This window comes from Podarcis melisellensis, assembly GCF_964234715.1.
Source record: "Podarcis melisellensis genome assembly, chromosome: 15".
NCBI classification, from domain to species: Eukaryota; Metazoa; Chordata; class Lepidosauria; order Squamata; family Lacertidae; genus Podarcis; species Podarcis melisellensis.
Genome location: NC_138532.1, coordinates 40049563 through 40076015, shown reverse-complemented (window position 1 = coordinate 40076015; position 26453 = coordinate 40049563). Strand labels below are relative to the sequence as shown.

General features: G+C 42.4%; 1 protein-coding gene across 13 annotated transcripts in view; it reads left to right on the top strand.

Annotated features, from left to right (window-relative positions):
• Nucleotides 1–26453, top strand: part of BRIP1 (BRCA1 interacting DNA helicase 1) — a 196582-nt gene that overhangs the window by 49979 nt on the left and 120150 nt on the right. For all 13 annotated transcript variants that reach the window (XR_014163229.1, XR_014163230.1, XR_014163231.1 and 10 more), the window contains exon 15: nucleotides 25905–26064. Coding sequence is in view for 7 of the 13 variants with exons in the window: in XM_081890172.1 (XP_081746298.1) it covers nucleotides 25905–26064 (160 nt within the window). In the remaining 6 variants the exon portion in view is untranslated. The remainder of the gene's footprint in view (nucleotides 1–25904; nucleotides 26065–26453) is intronic.

Sequence of the window (26453 nt, the reverse complement as noted above, 5' to 3'; positions counted from 1 at the left end):
AAATTCCCACTCTGCCACATGGCTCACTGGACGATGCTGGGCTAGTCCGTGGTAGGGAATATGCCTGTTCAGTCCCTGGTATCTCCAGGTAGGGCTGGGAGACTCCTGCCTGAAAGCTGGAGAGCTGTTGCCAGTCACTGTTGTCAGCACTGAGCAAAATGGAGTAATTGGTCTGACTTAAGTCTATGACAGCGGGAAGGTAAACGGCATTCCGTGTGCTGCGCTGGCTCGCCAGATGCAGCTTATCACGCTGGCCATGTGACCCAGAAGTGTCTGCGGACAGCGCTGGCTCCCGGCCTCTAGAGTGAGATGGGCGCACAACCCTAGAGTCTGGCAAGACTGGCCCGTATGGGCAGGGGTACCTTTACCTTGCAGAGTTGTTGCAAAGATTTTTTAAAAAACGATGGATGGGAATGCTGGCTTGCCCCTTGAGCTAAACGGATGAAGGGTGGGATGAAAATGTAATAAAACTTAACAAATTTATTTTGAATATGTATTGCTTCTGCAGTTTGCGGCACCTACTCCTGCACTTGTGCAACTTAGGAGCCAAGTCACTAAGTAGTCAGTCCTGTGGTCCTTGCCTGTGGTGGGCAGGAAATGTCACTGGCCAGCTAAACTGGGAAGCTCTTGAAAACTAGGAAGCGAATCAGGGTCCTTTCAGGGTGTTGAAGTGCCTCAGAGAAATGTGTTGGCAGATGGACTAGGTTAGACTAGATTTATAGCTCCTTTTTAATTCTGCTTTTCTGTCCGAAAGCTCACACCATACCTGCTTGGAGAATTAAAAACAGCCATTAGACAATCAATCAATAACACAAACTGTTACGATATAGAAGCAATGCAGCTGTAAACTGGAAGCTTGGGAACAAAACATGATGGGAATGTTGGGACTGTCCGTGGGAAACAGTGGGACAGTCAGTTCACAGGGCAATGCACCGGAATTTGCTCAGAGTGTAATATGAGCTCTTCCTCTTACGTATGTACAGGAAGTACAGGAAGTCTTTGTCACTTGCCTGCTGGAGTTTGAAGAGTACAGATATGTTTTCTGCAATGCTGCAAAGACAGAAATAAAGGCATGTAAATACATTTCTGTCTATCTCTTTCCCCTGCCGGGGAGCAGGAATGAGTGGGTGTGTTCTTCCCACGTTTGGGAAGAATTGCCTATCGAGACCTACCCTGGATCTTGCTGGGGAATGCAGCCAGGGAGGTCAACAGGAGACCAAGCCGGGTGCCTGGGAGAGTTGCCAGTTTCTCCTGATAAAGGCTTGATTTCTGACATAAGAGTAGATTGAGGTAGGTAGCCGTATTGGTCTGATGAAGTCGAAATAAATTGAAAAATTAAAAAATTGTCCAGCAGCACCTTAGAGACCAACTAAGTTTGTTCTGGGTATAAGCTTTCATGCACTTATTCAGATACACACTTCTTCAGATACACAGCATAAGAGTAAAGCAATTCTAAAGAGCAATAGATAAAACAGAATCTTAAAACAGCAGACCTAAGAACCAAGCACTGAATAATGGAAGAAAAACACATTTAAAACAAAACAAAAAGAGTTTTCAGTATGTATTTGAATGCTAAAGAGATGGGACCCAGTAGATCTCAGAGGATCTCTCTAGTTTCAGTACTGTGATGCCATCATATATGACATCAGGTATGCAGTGTGTTAAGTGCAATTTGGGGGAAATGGTTTAGTGGACCAAATGAGGTCCCTTGCTGTGCTTCATTAGCTTTGCAGGCTGGAGGTTCCCCACTACTGGCTTACAGCCTCGACCCATTCCTGAAAGTACCACGGCCTGACATGTGGCTTTCCTATTCAATATTAGGAGTATGAGTTTTGTATTTATAGCTGCATATTCTGATTTGCTTAAACTTGTGCTTAATGTTAACCACATGAGTGCAGCATAGCAAGCTGTTAGTCTCTGTCTGCTGCACCCCAAGGGTATCAAACAGTGATTTATTATCTTTTATAGCAATTTTTTTAGAGAGAGAAAGAGAAGGGTTGAGAGAGATTAAATGAGCTCAAGGCTCCTCTCTCTCGGGATGGGGGGTAAGGGCTAAACAAGCAGATGATAAGCCACAATAGTTAAGAAAGGAATGTACTAAAATCTTTTTTTAAAAGAAAAGAGGGTTTTTAAAAGATCCACAACTGTCAGGTTGTACACAGTGCTAGCTTATATAACCACCTATTTATTACGAACTGATAGCTTTGTCATTTTCCCTTCCCAGGCTTTGATATTGATTACTGCATTCACTTACGTCTAGAATTTAGTAGGAGAGCCTCCCAAGTCTCTGCAGTCTCTGTCTAGTCCTGAGCATACAGAATCCCATTTTTGATGGCTACGGCAATAAATAACATGCATAAAACCGTGCAATAGTGCTTTTGCATTTTTATATGGATGGATTCCCTCCCTTTTTTCCAGAAAGAGTGACCAGATCTTGACTGTTTCACCTATTTAAATTATACTGTCTCTCCCCCAACCCAATAGCAGCTTTTTAATAACACTTGCTTCAAAAGCTCTGCAAGTCTTCAAAACAGCTTTTATGTGCACGTATATAGATACGAACTTTAATTTCTACTATTTAAAAAATTGTGGCGAGAGACGGGATTCTGAAGGTTGAATGCATTACAGCAGGAGGAGAGACTGATGTTAGTAATAAAAACACTTCTAGTAAAATCGGTAGCAACCCCTGCAAGCACACCCTATAAAGGGGAATATCAGAAAGTGAAAAGATTACTCAGAAATCTAAGGTGCTTTTAAACAAGATTAAGATAAGGGTCATTAGGGTGCCTGTCGCCGACCTGTCTGCATTTAAATGCATCCTGCCTAGTGTCTGTATCTTGGAATGATTCATTCAATATGTGTCATATCAAAGTCAAAGTTAACCAGCAAGGAGAAAAATGCTAATGCTTATAAATTTCAGGGATGATCCATCACGCTGATGACTGAACTTTCCATGGTGGCTGGTCACAATGTGGTGAAAATATTTCGATGTGATTCTTTTTTTTTTTTTTGTTCCTGCTCAGCATTTAAACCATTCTTGATTAATGTCATTCCTGCTTGGATGTTGATTTGGGCAAGATCCAAAAATATGAAACATTTCTACACATAGATTGCTCTGTTTGCATTTGTGCGTGTGCCAATTTCCCCTTCTGGCTAACTGCTCCTTGTAGTGCATTGGGTGCTATACCAGATACCCACCCTCTAAGTAGGAGCAGACCCGGGAAGACTCTACTGAATGTTTGTAGCACTGAATGGTTTTTAAACAGCCTTGGTATTTGAAATTAGGGATCGGTCTTTATCCAATTTTAGTCATACACTGAGTAGACCCTTTAAAACCATTTGACATGACTAACTTAGGAGCATTGAATTTTGTTGGGTTGTATCCAGGGCTTTTTTTGAGCTAGAACTCAGTTATGGCACCTCTCAGGTGGGTGCGGTGCCATTATAAGAAAACAAGGGAGGTGTTCATGGTAAGTTCCGGCACCTCTTTCCCCAGAAAAATAGCACAGGTTGTATCCAATGTTAGCATGGACCCACGGAATTTAATAGGCATCACTAAATTAGGCCCTTTAATTTCAGTGGGTCTCCTTTGATTAAATCTTTATTGGCTATCACCCCTGTGGGTCTACTCTAAATAGGATATAACTCAGAGAGAGTTGTGTGATGGTGCCAGTGCCCTGGGCCTGCCCTCTTTGTTCTAGGAGCAGACTCTGAGAGAGATGACCTCTCATAGCTTTGTCCCAGGCCTTGGCAGACACCAGCTGTTGGTGCAGGGGCAGAAAATGCTTCGTGACAGCGTTATCTGAGCATATTTCACCACCATTCTATGCCACCACCCTCCCCAGTCTTGCCGTTTCTCTCCTTTTATATCCCTAGTAAACACAACCTGCAGAAGGACAGAAGTAGTTCGTGTAGGTTAAAAAGTCCCACCAGTGGAACTCATAATGATGAATGTATACTTTTGAGGCTGCTTTTTCAGCCTTGGGAGTTTTCACGCCTCCCTTTGCAGAGATGCAATATATGAATTGTGGTTTCCTCCTAGTTGGGTACTCAGTAGTTTCTTAGTAACTTTTGAATGTTTTCAGTTCCTCAAGTTAATTGTTGATATTTTCCCCATGGTGGCGAAATCCAAAACTACATTTTAGGAAAGGGGGAATATTTGAAAATGAGAAAAATAATAATTATGAAATGACTTGTGGGGTGGTGAGGATCAAAGAAAGGTGGTGAGCGGTTGAGAGTGTTGATTTAAAACTTGTGAATAAAATATTTAGCAAAGAGAGAGACTTGATTATACCTTCTCTCTAGGGCAGGCTGCTTTAATTGTTTTGTTTTGGAATCAGTTCTTTCTTTTCTGAAAAGCTAATAAGGTACATCTCACAGATACACTCTGGAATTACGTTTTTAACAAGGCATAAAGGGGGAGGGAGAGAGTGCACAAAATACTTTTAATTTCACTTCAGATACAAAAACCGTGCATCACTGAAGAGCATTAATACTCGTAAACTGTCAATGTTCTGATCTCACTAAGCCAAATATGGCTTTTGTAAATGATGTAACAGAAGATGGGCCAGAAAGATAAAGAATGGGGGGAAATGATTTCTTGGGCCTGTGCAGGTTTTTCCCGTCCCCCCTCCACATGCCAGGATAAATGTCCAAAAGTACATACGTGCACACATTTGGTGAGAACCACACGTGTTCACATCAAAATTCTTCCACACCTAATGAAAATGTTCCAGAACCTCACTGGGATGGCCTCGTGTCTGGGGCTCCTAGTGACCTTCTTCAGCTAAGCTAGAAGACAATGTGAGGTGACAGCAATTCTGCAGAGTGAGGTCAAGTTCTGAGTCTGTGGGTGAGGCTGCTTTGGGCTCTTGGGACCCTCTGACATTAGCGGGGGGGGGCAGGCGTTTAGTGAGGCAGGCAACAAGCTGGGATGGGCACTTGAAATCACATAGGTAGAGTATTTGGGTGGGAGGGACCCATCTCAGAGGACCAGTAAGACACACGGAGACTTGGGGCATTTGTTGTTAACAGCGTCTCACATTCTGCCATATTGGGCTGCTTGCTAACAAATGTCTGAAATAACATTGGGGGGGGGGCGCGTTTTGCAAACGATCTACTCACTTTATTGTTTATTGGCATGGCTCACTCCTTTTCAGGCATTGGCACACTGCCTGATTGGATCCAGCATTCGACTTTTCTTCTCTTCCCTGGCTGTGCTGGGCATCAGCCTTAGGAAGGTGTTTTGAGCCTTGATAGAAGCTGCTTTCTCCTGAGTCTTGCCTAAATTTACATTTCAGCCATTGGTTTTGTTTCACTCCTTTGCCTCTTAAAGCTGAGCACTGTGCATGTTCATTCTTGCAATCTGAGCAAGGGACATTATCATCTAGATGTGGAGAGGTTAGCTTGGGCAGAAATGGACAGGAGAAGGTCTTGGGCTTGTAGCTTGTCCCATCATAAGTGTTCGTGGTGTGGGTATCACCATACAAAACAAGTATCCTGCCCTTGACAACCAGCGATGGCTGTTGCTTATTGGAAATGGTAGGGTACAAGGCAGGGAGCCCAACAGTAGGTGAAGCCAGAGCCAATGACAAGCAGAACGAACTAATTCTAGTTTTATTCCCATTTTCCTGCTGAATTCTGCAAGGACAGTCTGAGACTTAAGGAAGAGGAAGCTGATATCGAATTCCACACCTTGGAGTGGTTTGCCAGTAAGAAGGCAGGCAGGCAGGCAGGGGCTGGCTGAGGACAGACTGGAGTTGGTGGGGTGGTGCCTCACATGCCCTCATGAGAAACCCTTCACTGTTGACCATTGAAAGCCACATCTGAAAGAACATATTGCGCAAACTTTTTGAAGAGAGACATTGGTTCCTACCTTGAAGAGTCTCCAGCTGAAGACAATTGCAAGATATCAGATTTGGTGCATGTCATGTTTAAAGCATTCGTGCTTGATGGAGCACAGGATTGAAGGAGGCTCTCTTAGGTTGTCTGGGCCCAGTCATTTGGCACAATAGGTCTTTCAGCTTTGAAAATGGGGGTCTCTCACTTGACTAGCACTGCCAGTTTTTCTTTGGAGAGAGAACATTTCCAAAGCTGCATTTTGGGGCCGATTGCGAGTTTTTCAGCAGTACGGCTTTCCGTCAGATGAAAAAGTTAACTTTCCTATGGCTTGGTTTCTACATAAACATTTCTGCAGATCCGTTTTTGCATATGCTGCTAAGTTCATGAACAAACAAAACTCAACCCCTAGTGTTTGCTCCCGTTTTCATTCCCTTTTTTTATTTTTAAATATTTTGTTCCGTCCCACTCACCCACCATTTACCTTTCATTCACTCTCCTGTGCTGCCTCTTTAAAAGCTCGCGGGAACATTTGGGTTCAAAATCAAGTCTGCCACCTTGGTCAGGCATCAGGTACTTCAGTTTGAATTGTGAAAACAACAGATTTCTCTGCTGCAACAAACACACCGGATATTCATATCCAAATAAATTTTCTCCAATTAGGCCATCTTACTGGATCAATCGAGGGTAAAATTGGCTCCTCCCAAATATCTGGCTCTTGTCTAATAGAGTCCAGATATTTTAAAAGCAATTGTATAAGTACAGTAGAAACCAAGATACCCAAGTCTTGAATGTGGATGGGTGAATGGGTGGGCAGAATGAAGGAGCAGTAAATCTGGATTTTAATTTGTTTTTGAAGTCGTTTAGAAAGCATTACATTCGTTCTGAAAATTTCCTTCAAGATTAAACGTGTGCTGAATTTACATTGTAAAACCATCCTTGTGCGCTTTAAGGTTTACTAAATACCTGGGTAAACATTCAAGTATTTTATTTATTTCATTCAAGCATTTTATTTATCAGGAAAGCGGGTAGGTAGAGGGGGAGATGAGAGTTTTATGAATTAACATCAATAAATTTACAAAAGAAGGTAGTCTGTTTAGCCAGGCTTGTTTAAAAGCATTAAGATTTGAACACTGGCTGTTAAAGTGAGTCAATGGCAACATCACAAAGTTTAAATGGCAACATCACAAAGTTTAAACAAATGCCAAAAAAACATTTTCCAGAGTACTGGGATTGTAACAATACCATTAATGAGGGCAAAGAGGTTTTAATGCAATTTGCACATTCTAAAGTTTCAAAAAGAGGGTTTGAGTTAGTGCATTATTAATGCACGGAACATCTGGAACTGTGTAAAAGCCACAGACATTGAGCAAGTGCAGAGTTTCCCCACTAGGCCTGATGCTGACTGATTTCCTCCCTAGTGAGATGGCTTGTTTTTAAGAAGTTTGAGACAGTAAAATGACAATAGCCAGATAAGAGGGAAACATTCCATGGTGTCTGTGTGTGTATGAGAGAGAGAGAGAGAGAGAGAGAGAGAGAGAGACAGAGAGAAGAAGAATATGTAAAAAGTGTATTTGTATGACCAGAGTTTGAAATTAAACTTTCCAACTACATGAACATAAGCATACTAGTTCTTATCCTACCCTTCCTTCAAGGAGTTCAAGGTGGTGGATGTGGTTTCTCTTCCTACCTGCTTTTTCCTTATAACAACCTTGTGAAGTAGTTTCGGCTGAGAGAAGATTTGCACCCGAATCTTTCCAATCCTAATCAGACACTGCAGCTGCTGTAGCACGTAACAGTAGTTGTGGTACTTGATCTTGTGCTGATACAGAACTTGTAAGCAGAGTGTGGCAATTGAGGCCATGTTTAGATAAATCGAGGTTTTAAAATGAAAACGCCCATCATAAACTTTTAACTACTGTTCTCATTGGCAAGAATTAAAAGTGAAGAGGGACTGGAACACAGGCCCTTGCTTTATGCTCTGTGTTTACACTCCTTCATTTATGTTCCTCCTCCTTGAAAGGTTTGTTCATGTGAGTGTTACTAGAGTAGAGCTTTTAAAGTGTCTCTTTCCAGTACAGAATGCCGCTTCTTCTTTGGCGATCCCTCGTAGGCGAGTAAGATTGTCTTCCATAAACACGGTTTTAACCATGAGTCCGTAAGTGACTGTGGAGGCCAATTCTGGATCCACACGTCCTTCCATAGTGAGGACATTGGTTTCTTGGCAGGAGTTGATCACGGTGTGGATTTGCCAAGCGTGCCTTCCTCTTACCACATTTCTCCCTTGCATCCTGAGTTCAAGTGTCTTCAAAGCCCATGACACCTTTGGTAAAGGCTGTTCTCCAATTGGAGTGCTCACAGGCAAGTGTTTCCCAATTGTTGGTGTTTATACTACATTTTTAAAGATTCGCCTTGAGACAGTCTTTAAACCTCTTTTGTTGACCACCAGCATTACGCTTTCCATTTTTAAGTTCGGAATAGAGTAGTTGCTTTGGAAAATGATAATCAGGCATCCGCACAACATGACCATGGTTTCCCTGCAAATGTTCTGGTCCTCAAACACTCTACACTTCAATTAACAGTATGAAAATGTATTGTTTTTGGTACCATACTATAAGCCCGACAAGTGGGGGAAGGGTGGTATACAAATTTAATAAATAATTGGATTATGTACCTCTTGTAAGAATCTGTATAGTGACAAAAAAGAAAAAATAATAATTGCAACAGTACATTGCTCACCTACCCCACCGGTAAATCAATTGCAAATAATTGCTGTGTTTCCTTTCCTTATCCTTTTCCTCGGTTTTCTTTACTTCTGTGTTTTTCCAGAATTGCATGCAATTATATATATTTTTGCCTTTTTTCTCAGATATAAGTATGTATCTGTGTTCATGCTGAAACTGAATAAGAAAAAAATGAGAAAAGAGAAGCCATTATAACGAATCATAACATAAATAAATAAATACAAAGAAAATATATCTAGTTGTTCAGTTCAGTTGGCATCCGTCTGTCTCGAGAGACAATGGAAGAGTGCATAAAACAATACAAAAAGTTAATCTAATTTTAATGGCATGAAACTAAACAGGAGAGAGAATAATGCCTGACGGAAATTAAAAAGTGGTGTACAAAACGTCACCATGTTCCAGACGATGCCCTTATTTCCAGTAGTTTGGATTTGGGATTCATTCTTCAAGCATCTAGCTATATAGAGTTGTAACCGACTGTGTTTTACTTAGAGTAGATCCACTGAAATTAATAGACCTAAGTTAGTCATAGTCATTAATTTAAAAGGGTCTAAAGGTAAAGGTACCCCTGCCCGTACGGGCCAGTCTTGACAGACTCTGGGGTTGTGCGCCCATCTCACTTAAGAGGCCAGGGGCCAGCGCTGTCCGGAGACACTTCCGGGTCACGTGGCCAGCGTGACATCGCTGCTCTGGCGAGCCAGAGCCGCACATGGAAACGCCGTTTACCTTCCCGCTGGTAAGCGGTCCCTATTTATCTACTTGCACCCGGAGGTGCTTTCGAACTGCTAGGTTGGCAGGCGCTGGGACCGAGCAGCGGGAGCGCACCCCGCCGCAGGGATTCGAACCGCCGACCTTTCGATCGGCAAGTCCTAGGCGCTGAGGCTTTAACCCACAGCGCCACCTGCGTCCCTAAAAGGGTCTATCCTGAGTAGGATTAATACTGGACGCAGCTCATAGGTTGCTTCTGAATACTAGTCGCTGGAGGCAGCAGGAGGGGAGAGGGCTCATGTACTTGAACTCAACTTGCTGGTTTCCCACTGGCAACTGTTCGGCCACCATAAGAACAGGATGCTGGACTAGATGGGCCATTGGCCTGATCCTGCAGGCTCTTATGTAGCCAACTAAATTTTACTCAGAGTAGACCTATTGAAAGTAATAGGCCCAAGTTAATCAGGTCCATTCTTTTCAGTAGGTCTACTCTGAGTAGGACTAGCATGCTATACAGCCCATAGTATAAAAATTATATATATATAATCAGAAGATCAGATTAATACAAGAAAAGGTGCGGGGGGGTAGGGGAAAAGGAAAGAATATCACATCAGAAGGGAGAATGGCCAACTATTTTTAGAACATAAATATTATGAGAACAAAGAAGATAACCATCAGATTTGTAACTATGGCTAAATATAAAGAAAAACAAACAAACTGTTGTTAGGAAACGGTGGCCTAAATCCAGCACAGTTAGGTATAGATAGAGCAGTTGATTTAAATGAGCTTAAGGGAACTTAACTCTGTTGGATTTAAACCAATGGCATTGAATTTTTAAACAATTGCAGTGAAATATTTATTCTAATACGTTTTACGGGCAGGGGTACCTTTACCTTTACCTTTTATTCCCACTTCCCGTATTGGAGCTGAAGGAGACACAGAGTTTCCTCCACCAAACCCCCCTTTTATCCAAACATCAACCCTGTGAGGGAAGGTTAGGCTGAGTTTCTTGCATGGCTGAGTGAGGATTTCAACCTGGGCTCCCTGATCTTAGTCTGCCTACCTACTAGCTAGTGGCCTCTCCCATTTATGATTCCTTATGTTCTTTCTTGAAGATATATTGATGGTAGAACACATGCTTTGCTCGCAGAAGGCCCCAGATTCAATTCCTGGCATCTCCAGGCAGGGCTGGGAGGGTCTCCTGCCTGCAGTCCTGCAGAGCCGCTGTCAGTCAGTGTAGATAGCACTGAGCTAAATGTCTGACATGGCATAAGGCGTCTTATATTCCTGCAGTTATAGTAGGTAGCCAGTGGGAGAAGCTTTGCGCCACTGTTGGGTCAGCCCCCTGACTGCTGCCAGGGGTGGGAGATTAACTAGCCTTGCTGTTTCCATTCCTAACAAATGGAATAAAAACAGTGTGTTGTCATCGATACAACACTAGTCTCAAAATACTTTGCTGTGGTCAGATGATGTTTGAGATATTTGGCTAGTCATTTGAGCCCTCTAGGGTGCCCTTGAGAGACGCTTTGGGACCCAGCAGTGCAGTGGGTAGGCACTGATCCCATGTACTGACTGCCCACTCACACCTTCAGTTTGGTGCCAGGGCAGGGCTGGTGTGTGTGTTTGTGGACATGCACCCCACGGTGTTAGGAGTGGGGATATGGGCCACAGGTAGGAGTGGTCAATCAGTTTGTTGGCTAGTTTCCTGGCGCCGCATGTCATTTGCAAGTGGAACATGCATCAGTGGAGGAACGCCTGTACTTTGGTCTTACTACCCTGAATAATTTGGTGTCATCAGTAAATTGCCACCTCACCGCACAGCCATCTACTCATTCTTGAGGGAACCCACTTTTTGCATCCCTCCGTTGTCCGTTTATTCCTTCTCTAGGCTTCCTGTGCTTTAATCTGCTGCTGAACCATAACTCACTCAGGTGTCATTAGTTGAGGGGATTAATCAAAAGCTATTTCAGTGCACAATGTACAAAATCTTAACTATCCAAGGAAAAAGCTGCTATTTAAGAATAGAGGAGCAAATGGTTTTTGTGTGGCATTTTTCTGGTTTGAAGTCCGGTATTGAGGTGAGAGAAGAAATTGCTGTGGGCATATTGCCTGCGGACTGTATCTTTCAAGTTGCCGAGTTGAGTGATAGCTTTGCTTTGGCCTCCTGAAGCTTCTATCAAAGAACCTGCTTCAGTGCTTGCAAGGTCACTAAATCCTTCCTTCAAACCTTGGTCGAAGGAAGGAGTGGAAAGTTTCCACCACTTCTCAGATCAATTTCTGTCCCACCGAGAATGGCTTTTATCAACAACAGCATCTCCTTACCATCAGCAGGGCGGTGAGACGAGACATGAAATGGATGGCTGAAATGCTATTAAGTATGGAGCCATGAGAAATAATAGCTCTTAAATTTTTAAACTTGATACTTTATTGTGTAAAGTGTACTTGGGTATTTATTCACTTGCTTTGCATCATTTTTTAATCTGTCAAGTTAGGTTTCTTTGCTTCGGTGGCTATCGCTAATGGTTAATGCAGGCAGGTATGGATTGTCCAGCTTCTGTACTTTCAATAACATCTCAGAAGGGTGACCGTGTACCTTTTTGGAGGATTATGAACTTCTAAGTTGGTCCCCATCAAGCTCCCCTCTCAAAAGCAAAAATGATTATAGAGTGGGACCTGCAACAAAATGTTGCAGCATGGAGGGCTCCTGTTCAGAGTACCCGTCAGTCAGTCCTTATTAGGCTCCTCCACCTACTGCTTTAGTCTGTTTCCCCCAAGTTTTTATTTGATTGGGGGGAGGGGTACGTCTGCAAACCATTGGATTTCCCTGGGCCTGCTGAAACTTAGAATCACAGGAAGCTGCCTTATACAAAGTCAGGCCATTGGTCCATCTAGCTCAGTGTTGTCTACACTGATTGGCAGCAGCTCTCCAGTATTTCAGCCAGGAGTGCACCTAGTGTTAGAAACGCAGATATATAAGCTAATCACCAAATGGCACCTTAGATCTAGGTTACAATTGCTACAACGGAATGTCTAGTCACAATATTCTTTGCAATGAAATTTATTATTATTATTATTATTATTATTATTATTATTATTATTATTAGAGTGTGCGTGTGTGTGTGTGTGTGTGTGTGTGTGTGTGAGAGAGAGAGAGAGAGAGAGAGAGAGAGAGAGAGAGAGAGAGAGAGACTGCATGTGCTATTTGCTTGCTGGAATTTCCTAAGCATTGCTGGGGGAGGAAGGAGGGGGCTGGGGAATAGTTAATTGTGAATTGCCTCTTGACAGCTTTCCTACTTGACCTGCCCAGCTTTATCTGTGTTGTGAACTCTCACAGTCCTTTTGAACAAAGTAAAACATGAGTTTAATGGGACTTAAAATTAAGCAGGTATAGGTTTTCAGCCTTAACCAGCTTGCAAAACTTAATTGCAAAGGATAATTGTAAATAATTTCACTAAACCCCCGAAAATGTCAAATAAGAATTAACATCCAGGTCACTTTGCATAGGCAATAAACAAAGCCCAGGTTTTTTCAAGTGTTGCTTGTTGCTTTTTACCTGTCACATAAGTGGACAAAGTCTGTTGATTTGGCCATTAAGGCTAGAATCCAAATCCTTGAACATCATTCTCTTCAAGAGTTGGAAGGTCTAGAGCAGGCTTCCTCAACCTCAGCCCTCCAGATGTTTTTTGAGACTACAATTCCCATCATCCCTGACCACTGGTCCTGCTAGCTAGGGATCATGGGAGTTGTAGGCCAAAAACATCTGGAGGGCCGAGGTTGAGGAAGCCTGGTTTAGAGTCATGCCATTGCAGAGTACATTTTGTTTTTAGCTGCCACTAACAAATTCCAGTCTAGTTCACCATGATCCTGGTGCAATTACATTCTTTCGAATAAATAAATATGTGAAGATGGCAGTGTTTTTGAAGCATTTTAACTTGGAGATGGTGATTTTTAGTGGGCAGGAGCATCAGAGAGAGAGAGAAAGAGAGCACACTTCTCTGGTACTGTATTTTCCAGGTTGTTTTTAACTCTGGTGTGTGTGTTTTCTTAACAAAGCATCCAAAAAGAAAACTGTAAGAAGGCGCATTCCCAGAGACTTAAAAAGACAGCAGACTTGTGAGTGTGGAGAAAGCCAGTGGTTGTCCCAATATAATCCCTATTGAGACCAGGCACTTTAAATATGGGCAGCTGCTGGGATTCCTGGGGACAGAGGGAGAGGCACACGGTCTCACTTAAACAACGGCAAGATGGTGCTAGTAGTCCAAGGGAGTTGACTTCCCGTCCCCTTGCCAAAGGTGGGGATAGATTGGTGGGTTGTTACAGCTGGGACCCGCAGGGGCTTTCATTTTCTGAAGTGCCCTCTGGCACTTGCTTTTTACTTGGGGGAGGATATTTTCCAACAACGGTTTCACATCACGTAAAGTGGAATCCATAGCGACAGTCGGTGGCAGATTATTGGACATCACGTCTAAAATAATTACATGCCGCACTGGCAGATGGAACTTTTTCCCACTGAATTTCACACCCTGGATAGCAGCATCCTTTAATATTTAATCACACTGTTGGTTTAAATATCCTGAACATGCAGCAGCAGGAAAATAAACGAAGAATTCTTCTCTTTTTAGAGTACAGTGGTAAGGTGGATTGGAGTGGCTTGTTTTTAAGACATGGACTAATTTCCACTTCGATTAACTTATAGATTCAGTCCCACCCTACACCCACACCATTTAAGCAACAATTGCGTGGGAGGGAGATTAGCTATACGCTGCACTCGGTCCGTGAAGCTCTAGGTCGCTTTTTCAAATGCTTTGTGGCAATCACAAAATGGAAATAAAGTAAAGCAAAAGCTTCGTTGCAAATAATAAGCAATGCATTGCTTTAAACATCACTGCATGCATTAGCACAGCTTTTATACAACTTGCCTAGGTTGCTTTGACCTAACCATTGTTCTGTACCATTGCAGCCAACCCACTACCCACTCCCTCTGACATTTCTTAGAGGTTCACTGCTTGATGCGATTGAGATGTCAAAAGAATCCAATGCCCCATTTGACTGATTACAATCTTAGGGCATTTATGTCCAAAGTCCTGTCGTTGAGGTTTATTGTTAATGCATTAATGAACAAAGCTACAATGTTGGCCAAAGGAGCCTAAACTTGCAACTTGAACATTCTGTTGCAAAACTGATAGTTTTCTGTGACCCTCCACAGGTGGATTCAGACATGCACTTGCTAGGTCTAATTCTCAGTGTTCATTTGGCCCATAACCAGATTTAGAAGGGCACTTTTGCATTTCTGAGCATGCATTGTTGGCTGTTGGTAGCATGTTGCCCCAAAACAGCAGGATTTTTTTTCTGGTAGCCAACCCGGAGCCTTCCATTATCATCTGATAGCAACATGAGAGTGGGCCTTTTCTGTGGTGGCTCCCTGCTTGTGGAATGTTCTCTCCACGAAGCCTCACGTGGCATCTTTGTTACATATCTTTAGGTGCCAGACATTTCTCATCTCCCAGACCTTTGGCTAATTAAACAATCTATAAAATTATAGAAAGCTTATACTATTGCTATTTTTTAATTTTTATCTTTTGACTGTGTCAGACCAGCTACCTACCTGAATCTAAATACCGTAATCTATGGCCTTTTAAACTGGGGGGGGTGTGTGTGTGTGTGTTTGTGTGGCTCTGTTAATATGTTTTTTGTGTTTTTATATGTAAACCACCCTGTGATCCTTGGATGAAGGGCCGTATAGAATTATTAATTAATTAATTAATTATGCACCTGACAATATAGGTAGCACCAAGTGGGAGATAAAGGGTGGAGTTCAAGTGATTCACCAGCCCCAGCCCTTATTGCTATACTCCTGTAGAAAGTACAGTCGTACGTCGGAAGTTGAACAGAATCCGTCCCGGACGACCGTTTGACTTCCGCAACGTTCAACTTCCAAAATGCTGCTTCTGATTGGCTACAGGAAGCTGCTGACCTTTCCATACCTCCCTATGTTTGTTAAAAGAAAAGAAAAAAGAACTGCAGCTCCGATTTCCTGATGGGGCCGGAAAGTCTCCCTGTGTCAAACCCCAAAGAGCTGCAGCCACTCAATGCTGATGATGCTGAGCTGGATGAACCGGTGCTGTGATTTGGTATTAGGCAGCTTCCTCTGCTCCTAACCAGTGGAGCTTCCACATAAAGCGGATTTCGCTCAAGGTACAAAACTGGTTAAACTTTCCGCCACCAAGTTGAAACCCGCATATCTGGAATGTTTTTGTAAGTTAGCTAAGGTCGATTGTTGCACCAGATAGGTATAATTGCTTCAGGAATACCCAGCATTTTACATAGACCACCAATTCATTGTCAGGCTCGCCATATTAGCTGTGTTATTCTGGAGTCTTTGGCGTGCAAAACATTTCATTTTTCATTACTGTTGTCGCTGTTCACATTTTCCATTATTTAAAGGGGGTTATTGAAAAATTGATGGTATGTTGGTACCAGAGAGACATCCTGTAGGCTGCAGTGTTGATTTATGGCACATGGAACATAGTTCAGTGCTTCAGTTTCCTGCTGGCGAGTGGCACTTTGTCATTGTCCCTAAAGAAAAATCATACCAGTGAAATCCCCTGCGTTCCCCACAAGTTGAGTGATGCATACTCTATCTTCAGAATTGACTATGAATTATTCACTGTTTATTGTGCTAGTGTGTGCACATAGTGATCATCTTCTTGTTCATAATACCCAGTTTATCACCATGTCCTGAGCCTAGTTTAATTATGTAGTTGCAGCGTGTGCCCCCCTTTTCTTTTTTTTTAACAATTCTATTTGTGTCAAGCCTGTGAGAGCTACTCCAGATTTTACTCCCCGTTTCCTTACACGTGCAGACGTGTTTTGTGAAGGTTTTGATCGCAATGGACATCTGCCGATGTTTTGCACACCAGCTTAACACTCTGAGCAAAATCATGACCGCCATTATCAATCTCCCCCTTCAGTCTACAGCTGCACGAGAATGTGTTCTGGGAGACGGTTGTAGCTCAGTGGTAGAGCAACCACCTTCTGTGCAGAAGGTCCAGGCTCAATCCTTAGCATCTCTAGTTAGAGCTGGAAGAAACCCTTGCCTGAAACCTGGAGAGCTGCTGTTGGTGTAGACAATACTGAGTTAGAAGGACCCAGTGGTCTGATTCACTCTAAGGCAGCTTCCTGTGTTCTTATGGGACATGCTCTCAGTTTGTATAGGGCAATATTTAGTTTTAATCAGCCTTACTTAGACCATACAAGAGCTTTGCATACACCCCAAGAACTGTCCTGTGAATTTTCTTGGAAATGAATTTATGTGGGGAATGTTTCCTGAAGGGGAAAACTTTGAAAACCTATTTTTAAAGTGATGCTTTTGAATTATGGTGCTGGAGGAGACTCCCATGGACCGCAAGAAGATCAAACCTATCCATTCTGAAGGAAATCAGCCCTGAGTGCTCACTGGAAGGACAGATCCTGAAGCTGAGGCTCCAAGACTTTGGCCACCTCATGAGAAGATGCCCTGGAAATGACCCTGATGTTGGGATAGATGGAGGGCACAAGGAGAAGGGGACGACAGAGGACGAGATGGTTGGGTAGTGTTCTCAAAGCTACAAACATGAGTTTCACCAAACTGCGGGAGGCAGTGGAAGACAGGAGTGCATGGCGTGCTCTGGTCCATGGAGTCATGAAGAGTCGGACACGACTAAACAACAACAATTTTTTTACATAGGATGTGGGTTGTTTTTTAAGCATTTATTTGATTATTCAAATCGTCCACCGTAAGTTAAACATAATCATTAAACATAGATCGTTAAGCTGCATCTTCAAAATGGAATGGGGACATACAGTGGTGCCCCGCAAGACGAACGCCTCGCAAGACGAAAAACCCGCTAGACGAAAGGGTTTTCCGTTTTGGAGGCGCTTCGCAAAATGAATTTCCCTATGGGGTTGCTTCACAAGACGAAAAAATCTTGCGTCCCCCGGCGGGTTTTTTTTGCTTTTTTTGCCCTTTTCCTAAGCCGCTTATCAGCTGTTCCGCTGATAAACCGCTTAACAGCTGATCACTGGAAGCCGCTTGACAGCTCTAGCACTAATCCGCTAAGCTGTCAATGGGCTTGCTTCGCAAGACGAAAAAACCGCTAGACGAAGAGAATCGCGGAACGAATTCTTTTCGTCTAGCGAGGCACCACTGTAATGGGGTAGAGCAGACTGGGCTTACAGTATGTTTGGTCTGCTGATGTGTGTGAGGACCAGGAACACAAACTCCATGCAAATAGGGGGGAGGAGTGTTTGCCTGTACTTAAAATTACCAGAGGGAGAGAGGGGGGGATCAGTCAATTGAGTGGGCACCACTGTCTTGTCTCCCCTCTGCTGCAACTAGGTGGAACAGCTGCTAATAGATTCCACTTGAGAGACAGAAATCAGTCTATTTAATTCTCTTTTTAAACTGTTTTGGCTTAAAATATTTCAAATATTTAGGGTTATACAGCAGAGTTGAAAAGTCCGATGACATGTCTTGTTTGTCCAAGTGAATTTTCTATAGTGGATGGTGGCAGGTGTATAAATGTGAAAAGAACTCCTCTGACTGTGTTAAGGGTGGCATTGCCAGCCTGCGTAAATCTTTTTAGTGAAGACTTAAACAAAAAGTGGGTCAAAGTGCCCCAACCAGCTGAGATAACAGTGGATGGTTACAAGACGAAGGATCTTAGTGGCTCCTCAATTATGCAGTGCCCTCCCCCAGACCTATTTTAATGTCTTTTCAGTGCCAAGCCACCCCCTTTTTTTTTGTTTTTCCAAGCTTTTTAATTCTACTGCCTTTTAAAGCTGTCATTACTACTTGTTACAGTTTTAGTTCCATTTTTCATGGTTAAATCTGCTTTTATATTATACTGTAAACCACTCTGTGATCCTCAGAAGGGCAGTATATATATTTAATAATAATAATAATAATAATAATAATAATAATAATAATAATAATAATTGTTCTTAGATTTTTGTGGTCTCCCCCCCCCCTTAATATTTTTCTCCTTTTGTACAATGCTCATAGTGTATTTACTATTGGGCATCTTAGCAAATTTGGCAACATTAAATAAATAAATAAAGAGAGAGAGAGAGAGAGAGATGGTGCCACTTTGTGTGATTGTGAAGCTGGAAAGTGCTTCCTGCCTCAAATGTTTCATGACAGCGGTTGCCCCCTTCGGTCTCCTTTGAACTTCCCCACATCGTCCACCCAAACACAGGTTCTCCTAAGCCATCTTACCATTTCACTGGTTTTGTGTCTCTTTTTTTATTCCGTTCCTGAAGTTTTATGCTGACTGTGTGTAGAACTTCTATTTGACCCTTCAAACGCATTTCCAGCCCACTGGAGACACACTATAATTTTGAAGCAGTGCTTATTCAAAAAGAAAATTCTGGTAGCAACGACATGAAGAGCTCTGGATGACGGGCGGGGTGCGTATGTGTGTGCACGTTGTGGGGAGCTTTTAGATCAATGTTAGTCCCTTGAGTGCCTCTGACTTTTTGCACTGAAGATGGTGCCAATACTGTGATTCTCTTATTGTTGTTATTCTGGAGAAGTTTAATAGCTGTTCTACTGTCGTCTTGCTTCACTTTTTGCTAAATTATGCTGGAGTAGCTTCAACCTTCATGATTTCAGTAATGATTTCAGTGTTGTCTGGGTACAGAATGACTGCTGTGTGTGCCTGTGTCTGCCCTAGCTATCTGTTTAGGACAGCTGCCTTATAGCGAGTCAGATCACTGGTTCCACCTAGTCTTCATATTGTCTTCACCAGAGGTATCTATTGTGGTGCCATCCGAATGCTGTTGAACTCCAGCTCTCGTCAGCCTCAGGTTGCATTTTTATAGAATGGATTTTTAGCAACTGGTAGCACTGGGACTTTGAGCACACTTCATTTGCTTGCAGGGCTGGCCAGTCCATGAATGCAGACCAAGCAACCACCTGGGCTGTCTCCATTTGAAGTGTGCCTTCACCAGCTATGTATATGTCTTAGAAAGAGCCACACCTTTGGATCAGGGTAAGATGTGCAGAGACATCTCTAGGCTGAGTGATGTCCCCAGCAGACACTGTCGAAAGCCTTCTGGCCAACCAGAAGCAACAGATACAAGAACACCACTATGAGAAACTGGCATACTGATAGTATTAGCAACTGAATGTGTTATTTTATGTTGTTAATTATTACCTGCTCTTCGCCCTAAGGTCCAAGTACAGGTTACAACAATTTAAGATACAACATTAACATAGTTTAATGCAAACCACAATCACAAAAGTAGCAGGGGCTAAAAATATACATTTCAGCATATATAAAAGCAAAAATGGATGGGATGGGCAAAATCTTAATAAAACTTAGGCAGTAGAAAAAACAAAACCCTAAAAACAAATGATAAACCCAGGCCAGTCATGCTTCTTTGCATATTCTATCATATTGCCTATTATATCGATAGAGCTATATAAAATAATGGACACAATCCTGCAAAAGTTAAACACTCATGAGCCCTACTAATTTCAATAAGAAAGAATTCACCACATACTTAATTTTCTTACAGAAGTGTGTGTGTGTGTTTAAATTACAAAAAGTGACAATGTGGAAGCATGTTTTTTCAGCAGTGGCTCCTGTCCTTTAGAACATCACTGTACAAGAGGCCTCCATAGATGTGTTCTAGATACTAATTGAAAACTTAATTTATTCAGGCATTTCTCGATTTTTAATTTTTTAATTTCACTGCTCAGTAGGTTGTTTCACAGTTTTGATTGTGGTTTTTCGCTGTATGCTGCATGCATTCTGTGCTCTACGCGGCAGCTAGACTGGGAGCGGCCACCGAGACCATATAACACCGGTCTTGAAAGACCTACATTGGCTCCTAGTACGTTTCCGAGCACAATTCAAAGTGTTGGTGCTGACCTTTAAAGCCCTAAACAGCCTCGGTCCAGTATATCTGAAGGAGCGTCTCCTCCCCCATCATTCTGCCCGGACACTGAGGTCCAGCTCTGAGGGCCTTCTAGTGGTTCCCTCGCTGTGAGAAGCCAAGTTACAGGAAACCAGGCAGAGGGCCTTCTCGGTAGTGGCGCCCGTCCTGTGGAACGCCCTCCCATCAGATGGCAAAGCGATAAACAACTACCTGACATTCAGAAGACACCTGAAGGCAGCCCTGTTCAGAGAAGTTTTTAATATGTGACATTTTAGTGTATTTTTCATCTTTGTTGGAAGCCACCCAGAGTGGCCGGGGAAACCCAGCCAGATGGGCGGGGTACAAATAATAAATTATTATTATTATTATTATTATTATTATTATTATTATTATTATTATTATTAAGCTTTGTGATTTTACTTTTTTTTACGAAGTACTTAGAGGTTTCCATATATTGTGTATAAATTTATTAAATAAATGAATAGGTAATAAACTAAATTGGAAGACATCTTTGAAAGTACCAGTACTTGCAAGATGACCAATGTAAATCCTTCACCTAACTGTGGTTGTTCTACTTCTGTTCAGAATGCCAAAAGGTGTAGAAGTAAATGATGCCCCAAGGAAGCAAGATCAGCAGCTGTACAAGTGCTGAAACTTCTCAGTTTTCGGCTTATTTTCTTTTTAAGAAGCTGGAAATTATGCTAAACAGGCCCTAGGGCAAAACATATATTATACTGCCTGGCCTTGTTTTGCTTGAGGTCTGGTGAGAGGGAGAAATGCCATCTGAAAAACCAGGAGATGGCTGATGAAGAATACGAGGCAACAGCTCTTCAGGGCAGGGCAGAGATTGACTGACAAAATTGCCAAAAATATGAAAGGGAGCTGCCTCACTGCAAAGATAAAATTTACAAGTGGCTCAATAAGTTACGGTAACTGACTTGCCAATGCTTTTTTTTAAAGGTCGGTTCACATGTAACATTATAACTGCTCTGGGCTGGTGCAGAACATAATGAGCCAGCCATGGAAAAACACAGTCCCTCCTCTTCTGCAGAGAAACCTCTCACTTTATGGAAATTTTGGGACAGGTTTCAACTGCGTCGAATGCTACTTATGTTCCCGGCTTGATGAGAGTTTTGAAAACAAGGATTGACATTAGTTAGGAAATGTTTCTGTATTAAAATGGGAATCCTGGTTCGTCTTAGCCACAGGGAGATACAATTCTGGTTCAGATATGAGTGAGCTGTAGTTTAGCACTAAGTGAATGAGTCTGCTTGGGTTCAAGCATTTCCACATCCCCTCTGTTTGAAAATATTTGCTTCCTTGTTTAATCATGGGTTTTTATACATTCCAAATGCAGAAAAACGGTGTTTAGTTTAAACTATGGTTTACTGAAATGTCCAAGATCAAACCGTGGTTTTTGATCCTTGTTTGTTTCAGTAAGCTATAGTTTAAACTGCTCTGGTGCGCTCTGAAGTAGGGAATTCTTGACCATGGTTTAGCATTATATCTGAACTGCTCCCAAAGTGTGACCCTACAACATTTTCTTGGTCTTTGGGGTTTTACATTTTCACTAGCCCACAGAGATACCATCACTTGTGAGTGTAGCACACATACGTGTTGCTCAATTGCACAAGTTGGAGTTGAAAATGTGACATACTTGAACTGACCCAAAGTAATAGGGTGTACCACTTCCTTCAAATTATAGAAACACTTATCTCAAAAACTCATCAGCATCTGTTGAATGTAGGCAAACTCTTCCCTACACCCCGCCTCCTCCGAAGCCTTCCCAGCAATCTTCTCTGGGCAAAGAATCCATTTCCAAACAGTTTAATAAAACATATATATATATTTATACTGCCTCACGTTGTGAAAACTATTATTCCCCTGGGTGGAAAAGTGACTATCTGTGAACGTTAATGGCTTCTTTCTATGGCTTCTATTCTTAAGCACGACTCACTCTCTGCTTTTCTCAGCACCAAAGTGCTATTGTTTCTTCTGGCTAACTCTTCTCTTAAGGTTGGAGTTCCTGCGAGGCATGAGAGCAATATATTTTATTTAGTTTTATTTATTAGCGGCATTTCAGTAGCACTCTCTGTCATAGCAAGAGTGTAAGGCCCTATGTAGCGTCCTTTCAATCGTCGCATTGTGTTCTCTGTATGTGCAAAAGTGCACATCTTGTTGGTTCAAAATAAAACTGAGGCAAATGGCCAGGTGTACTTAAAGGGCTCGGGGCACAGATTTGCATAAATGTATCAAGTTCTGCTGGGCATATCAAGATGGCGGGGGGGGGCCTGAGGTCTCCCCAGTGTTACACTTTGAAGCAATGCCCAGCTGCCGTGTAAGTTCCACACACCCACCCAAGTTAAAAAAAGAATGAAAGGGACAGGAGATACCAAATATTTTTCACACAAAACATCCTGCTATCAGGAATTGTGGGGCATGAAGATCCAGCAAGAGTTAAGCAACTGTATCACTATGTTCTCCAGATGAGAGGGCCTCCTGCAGATACTCTCTCCTCCTGATCCATTCCACACATTGAATCAGGCTTTTAGTGTTGTGGCACCAGCCCCTTGGAATCCCCTTCTGTTAAATAATAGACAGACTGCTGAATATCCTTTTTCTTTCAACAAACTTTTAAAAGTACAAATCTGGAACTGTATTTGAATTGTTTTTAGATGTTTTTATTGTTTTGCCACGTGTGTTTGCCACCCCTGGGAGGAGGGGCGGAATATAAAATAAATAGGGATAACCTGCAGTATGAACCTTAGGAGTCAAAAAGTGTTGTTGTTGTTGCTGATGTTGTTGTTCTAGACTATTCTAAGCTGAAGGTTGTGCCCACGGAGGTCATCCCTGGTGCTCATGGGGTCTCCTTTGCCCGCTGAAAGAGACATTCTGTTGTAGCAAATAGAATAGATTGTGACCTGTGATTGGTTGTGGGGTGTGTGCATATGCGGTGCCTACGACAATATCTCTAGTTTACAAATGGGTCCAAAAGGGTTTGCAATCCCTGTTCTGAGCATATAAATGGAGTATAAATTGGGCAGGACTAATGGGAGCTGTAGTTTAGCAAAACCCGGTGGGCTCTTGGTTGGGGAACTCTGCGCTAGGCTTTTCCCAGTATTCTTTGCTAGTGATCTGGCAGCACACTGATGAGTTTAGCTCACTCTATGGATATCTTCACTTTAGTGCCACACCCTCCTTCCCAATTCATGTCTGTTGTTGTTGGTATTATCATCATCATCATCATCATCATTTCTTACATTTCTGTAACAGCCTTCATCCGAGGATCACAGAACAGTTTACAGTATGAAAACACAAAATTACATAACAAAGTAACAAACAAAAGAATGTTTGTCAGTTACAATACATAGCCTTGTGTAGAGGAATTTTTTTTAATGTTGCCTGAAATGTTTGCCTGGGTATGTTCGTGCAGCAGGTGCAGGCTCTATGTTTGAGAGGCAGCCGTCGCTTAGAAGTCCAAAGCTATGGAGGGGCCAGAAGTGGCTTTGATTGCAGACTCTCTAGGGGGTGAAAAGTGAAAGATGCTCATTGCATTTCTCAGTCATCCGCAAACTGGGAAATAATAATGGCTTTTCAAGATTTTTTAGGGTTTTTCCCTCAAGGCATCCAGGCAAAGCTGTTCTAGTGCTGGTTTTGCCAACAGTGAGCAGGAATCTATGACTTCCATTTTAAAAGGCAAAGAACCTGCTCATTCAGTGAGCAAATGTGAGCAAATATCTGGGAGACAGCTCACTGCCACTGTCTCCCAGATAAATGCACCTGGTGCCACCAGCAGCTGCAATGAGCGCCACATGGCAGTTACCATATTGGTGCAGGATTAAAATGTGGGCCCCACAGTCACACTTGCTGTCCTGACGGGAGTGACTGACTTCATCTGGGGCTTGTGAAGGCAAGCAGGTTCATTCTAGAAAAGAGCAGGGAGGTGGTAAAAGGAGCAAATGGGCTGGTTATTAGTTCTCTGTTACTTCTGCGTTCAAGTTTTTGAAATTCAGTATTACTGTTTTTATCTTGCCCTCTTTGGACATCTTCATTTTGAATACAAATGTTTTACACACATCCTTCCCCCTTTCATTCCACTTGCCACTTCAGAGTGCAAGGCGTATGACCCCTTTACTTCTTCTTTAATAAGCATTAAAGGGAACATGTGTTCATGGATAGCTGTGGGTCCTGCCTAGATTTGCTGAACCAGGCTGTTAGGTCCAAGTGAACTTTGGCACTTAAAGGGTTCTCGAGAGTTCAGTCTGAGGTTGCTGGATAGGAAATAAGGTTAAGAGATAAGGGATGCTGGGGGTGTCTGCTCTGGGAATTCCTGCAGGTTCCACAGGGAGCAGTTTTGCACTGCTTGAGGCAAAACTCTTAGAAGAAGTGAGTGAAACTACAGGGCAATAAGTCAGGCACGGCTCAAGAATGAATAGAGTGAGCATAATAGCTATTGTAATTCAACAGATTTGTGTGTGTGGGCGAGTATATTGCTGTACATGCAAAATAACTGCCACTCAGGAGCGACAGAAGACAATTGTATTTACTGTCTGTACAGTTTAGATATTTTGATGGGCCCAAGCAGGAATAGATAATAGAACAAATAAAACACGGGTCTTCTTCATGGATGCTGTGCTGTCCCACATACTGGACAGCACATGCTTTATATACAAAAGGCTCCGGGTTCCATCCTTGACAACTCCAGGGAGGAGAGATCCCTGTCTGAATCTCACTGCCAGTCAGTGGAGACCAGCCTTTGTCAGCCTGGTGCCTTCCAGGTGTTTTGGATGGCAACTTCCATAAGCCCCACCTGTTATAATAAGTGCTATGGGGAAATAATGCTGAGCTAGGATATGGGGCAGTGGGGGAACCAAAGTCAGGGAACTCTCCTATCTTTCAGCCTAATGTACCTGATGGGATTGTTTTAATGTTAAAATTGGATATCTGCCCCCTCCCCTTTGTGGAATATTTTCTGAATAAATATCCAGGTTGTCTCACCACCTCAGGCCAGACCTGGAACAAGCCAGGAGCTGTACTGCAAGGACATCAGAAGTCCCTTGACAGGGTGGTAAAAAATGGGAATATAATTTCAGTTCGTTTTGTTTATTTGACAGAATGTGTATCCCACTTTATCATAAAAACCTCTTAAGTGCTTTATATAAAGTATGAAATATACTTTGAAATTATTATAAATATAGGATATACATTGAAATACATACAGAGTCAGAAATTAATAATATATTGACCAATTTTTCCAAATAGAAATAAAAGAAGCAGTGCAAAATATAAATATAAAATAAAATACATATTAAAATAGATGTCATTGTTACAAATAAGTGCAGTCGTGCCTATTTTTTAAAAAATGATTGATTCCCCCCGCCCCCGGTAACTTCTGTATGTCATTGCAATGATAATTGTGCCATATGACTGTGTGTCCATGCATACTTTCTGCTTAGAGAACTCTGATGTTTCAAAATCCCAAAGCTGTTAAGTTTCATTTTCTTTCAGTGGGCTGCTTAAACAAGTTTGCAAGAAAGAGAGACAGAAAGAAACGTATATGAAATGAATTTATAGTTCTTTTCTGTGTACATCGTATTTTACCCATGTGCATATATCATTCTGATTTTGAAAGAAGCAGGAGAATTGGTAGGCATAGTTCTTTTACTTTCATTTTTGGGGTCATCTGTTCAGATGTTAGATAAACTGAAAGATCGCTGGCTGCACACTGGCTTATGGGAAAAGCTTGAACTGATTAAGACAGTCATCGCGGAACCTAAAGGAGGCAACAAAGCTGACTTTGACGAGCTGCTGCAAGTATACTACGATGCCATAAAATTTAAAGAAGGAAAAGGTAAGTGGCCCAAGTCAAAAATGTAGAAGCTTGAAAACTTGTCTGCTGAGGCTGGAGCAAGACTGTAGGATTGCTAAAGCTGCCAGCCCTGTGCCAAGTTCCACCATCTCAGCTAAACATCTCGTGCAACTTACCCTGCCTCCTGACCTCACAATGTTGTGGGTTTCTTTGTCCTATCTAGATAACATTGCCAGCCTCCGCTGGGGGTAATTTCATAATGTAGTACGGTCAAGGGAAGTTGTGCTGCATGCTATATGGCAGGTGGCAGAAACTAGAGCCATGGCTTCTGCTTTCAGCAGCAGCCTTGTGTTCTTTGCTATGTGTAGGTCTGCCTTTGTTGCTGTGTATTGGGAGAGAAGAGGAGCCAAAGGGTTGGGCCAGTGTTACCG